The 2411-nt window shown below is 48.9% G+C and overlaps 1 protein-coding gene across 1 annotated transcript in view; it reads left to right on the top strand.

Moving 5' to 3' along the window:
* The first annotated feature begins 240 nt into the window (after positions 1-240).
* The window catches only part of VPS50 (VPS50 subunit of EARP/GARPII complex), a 94605-nt gene continuing 92434 nt past the window's right edge, over positions 241-2411 (top strand). The window contains exon 1 of the mRNA XM_075746173.1: positions 241-397. Within this exon, the coding sequence (XP_075602288.1) occupies positions 365-397 (33 nt within the window). The 5' untranslated portion in view covers positions 241-364. The remainder of the gene's footprint in view (positions 398-2411) is intronic.

Here is a 2411-nt window from a genome sequence, read left to right as displayed (position 1 = left end):
TTCCGCGGCTGACTCCCTGCTTCCCGGGAACGACCGCAGGCCCACCCCACGTCTCCTCAGGGCGCCGCTAGCTCGGCCGACCCCGCGCCTCCCAGACAAGAGCTTCTCTACGGCTGCCGGCAGCAGCCAGGCGCGCCTCGGCGGAAGGGGCCGCCCCAACCCGCTCCCTTCGCGGGTACCCGCCCTCCCCGCCGTGCTGACGGGGGTTGTAGTTGGGCGCCGCCGCCTGAGGACTACCGGTCCCAGGGAGCAGCGGGCGCGCTCTGTCAGGTGGCGTCCAACATGGCTTCCCCGTGCCGGCCGGAACCCGCGCCCGCGCAGGGCTGCTGAGCGCTTTCGGGGCGGCGGTGGCGGTGGTACCATCATGCAGAAGATTAAGTCGCTGATGACCCGCCAGGTGAGCGGCTCGGCTCGGGAGGGCATCGGGGTCCTGCCGTGGGGGGGGTCCTGGCCTCTCCCCGGTGGCGCCGTGCGTGGGCCGACGGCGAGGGGGGTGCCGGGTGCCGGAGCAGGCGTGTGCGGCTGTGCCCGGGCACCCTGATGGGCCTCCGGGAGCGGGCATCGCTCTCAGCCCCGCTTGTGGGAAGAGGGAAGTCTTGGTGTTTCTTAGCTCTTGGTACACATGCATCCAGCTTTTTTCTCCCCCCCCCCGCCCTTTAAATCAAGAAATGGAAGCACGCTCAGGTGCCAGCACGTACCTTGTGCGATAACAGACAAATCGGCGTTGAAGCTGACACGGCTGGTCTGTGTCACTTTTCTTTTTGTCACGTACGATTTTGGAGCGCCGGGCCGTGGTACTGTACCGTGGCTTTGTCTGACGGCAGCCGCTGTTGATGAAAAGGGAGGCAAGGCTGTGGAGGTGCCGGGGAGGTGTTTGGGTGGGCACATGCTGAGTGTGTGCTGGAGCACTTGCTGTGTTTCTGTTAGCCCGCTTCTTTGCACCAGTTGTCTCCAGGATTATGTACATCTAGTCCACGTTTGGACCGGGATTTCTAAGGTTATGAGCCTTTCTAAAGGGATGTATTAGAAGAGCATTCGAGTCATTCACATACGTGAAATATCTCTAAAATGAAGCCTGTTTGCCCATGTGTCTAAATTTGAGAACTTAAAAAAATCACTTGAGTCACCCAGCACATCAGATGTTCTCGATAGTTATAGCAAATGATGGGAAAGTCAGAAACTGAACTTTGTGGGGTTTTTTCGTAAACTATGTCCTCAGAGTTGTGATGCTTATGCACGAGGCAGGACTTAAAATTGAACACTGGCATGGAAGCTGAATTTCCAAAATAACGTTCTGCTCCCCTTCAGTATAGGGGTAAACAATCAGTTTTCAGCTTGAGTAAGAGGAGTCGTGGGAAGCCTGCCCAGTGTGCAAATGTTGTGGTCTGAAAATGATGCGACTTATGCAATTTTCAGCCTTTGGGAAGGATTAAGGCTATTTAGCATTTGATAAGTGAAACTCGAACTGCTTCTGAAGATAAGCTGCTAGTACTCCATATTTTTGAGAGGATGTGTTGAAGATTTCATGTGAAGTATGAGAAGCTGCAGCAGTTGCTTTCGTTGTTTCTTACCGTGAATTTGCAATGCATAGAGGTGAGTCACCTTTGCTGGTGATAATTGGAAAGGGAGGATGTTTTGAAATGATGCACAAGAAAATCTGAGAATCAAAATCCAAATGAAGAGGTTTTCCATCTAGGAAGATGGAACAATTGTAAAATGTAATAGTTACCACAAAAGCGATGAACTTGTAAAACACTTTATCAGTTTCAAAGGATAAATGTAAACTTTTTTCATCAAAAACTCGCATAGTAGTTGCATAGGTCCTTTTGTTTCAAAGGAAATGTAGGTACCCAGGGCCTGAAAGGGGCTTGAAAACAGTACTGTTAGCATGAACTGCAAGAGTAGGAGGGAAGTCTGCCTGAAACTCATGGCTCATGTGAACACCCTGAAGTCTCAAGGGAAGCTGGAGTCAGAACCATATCTGAAACTTGGATGTTTGGATTCACCTCTGCCTAGGGAGCTGGCAGAAATTGCACTAAGCAGCACATTCTGTGGTATTCCTTCATAAAATTCATAAAATGTGTTGGATATTCAGTAAATACATACACAGCTGGTTAATTGATGTTTCCTGTACAAAGCTTTAGTCTACTACAGCATTTTCTATTTATGTGGCTATATGTGTTTTAAAGAGTAATAATTATATAAAGCAGCTAATGTGGATTATGCATCTTTTTTAGTTTAGTCATGCATAAGGGAAATCAGTCCTGATAGTGTTGTATGATAAATATATTATTTTTACTTGATGGCATGTTTGTCTAATTTCACTACAGAGTAGGCATCACTTAACTAGAATTTGATTATTTGATTCCATTAAACCATTAAGTTAGTGGAATGAAGTACGTTGTGTTTTT

Source organism: Balearica regulorum, chromosome 2 (assembly GCF_011004875.1).
Source record: "Balearica regulorum gibbericeps isolate bBalReg1 chromosome 2, bBalReg1.pri, whole genome shotgun sequence".
NCBI lineage: Eukaryota > Metazoa > Chordata > Aves > Gruiformes > Gruidae > Balearica > Balearica regulorum.
Note: the sequence above shows the minus strand (reverse complement) of the source record. Positions and strands in the feature narration are given on the sequence as shown.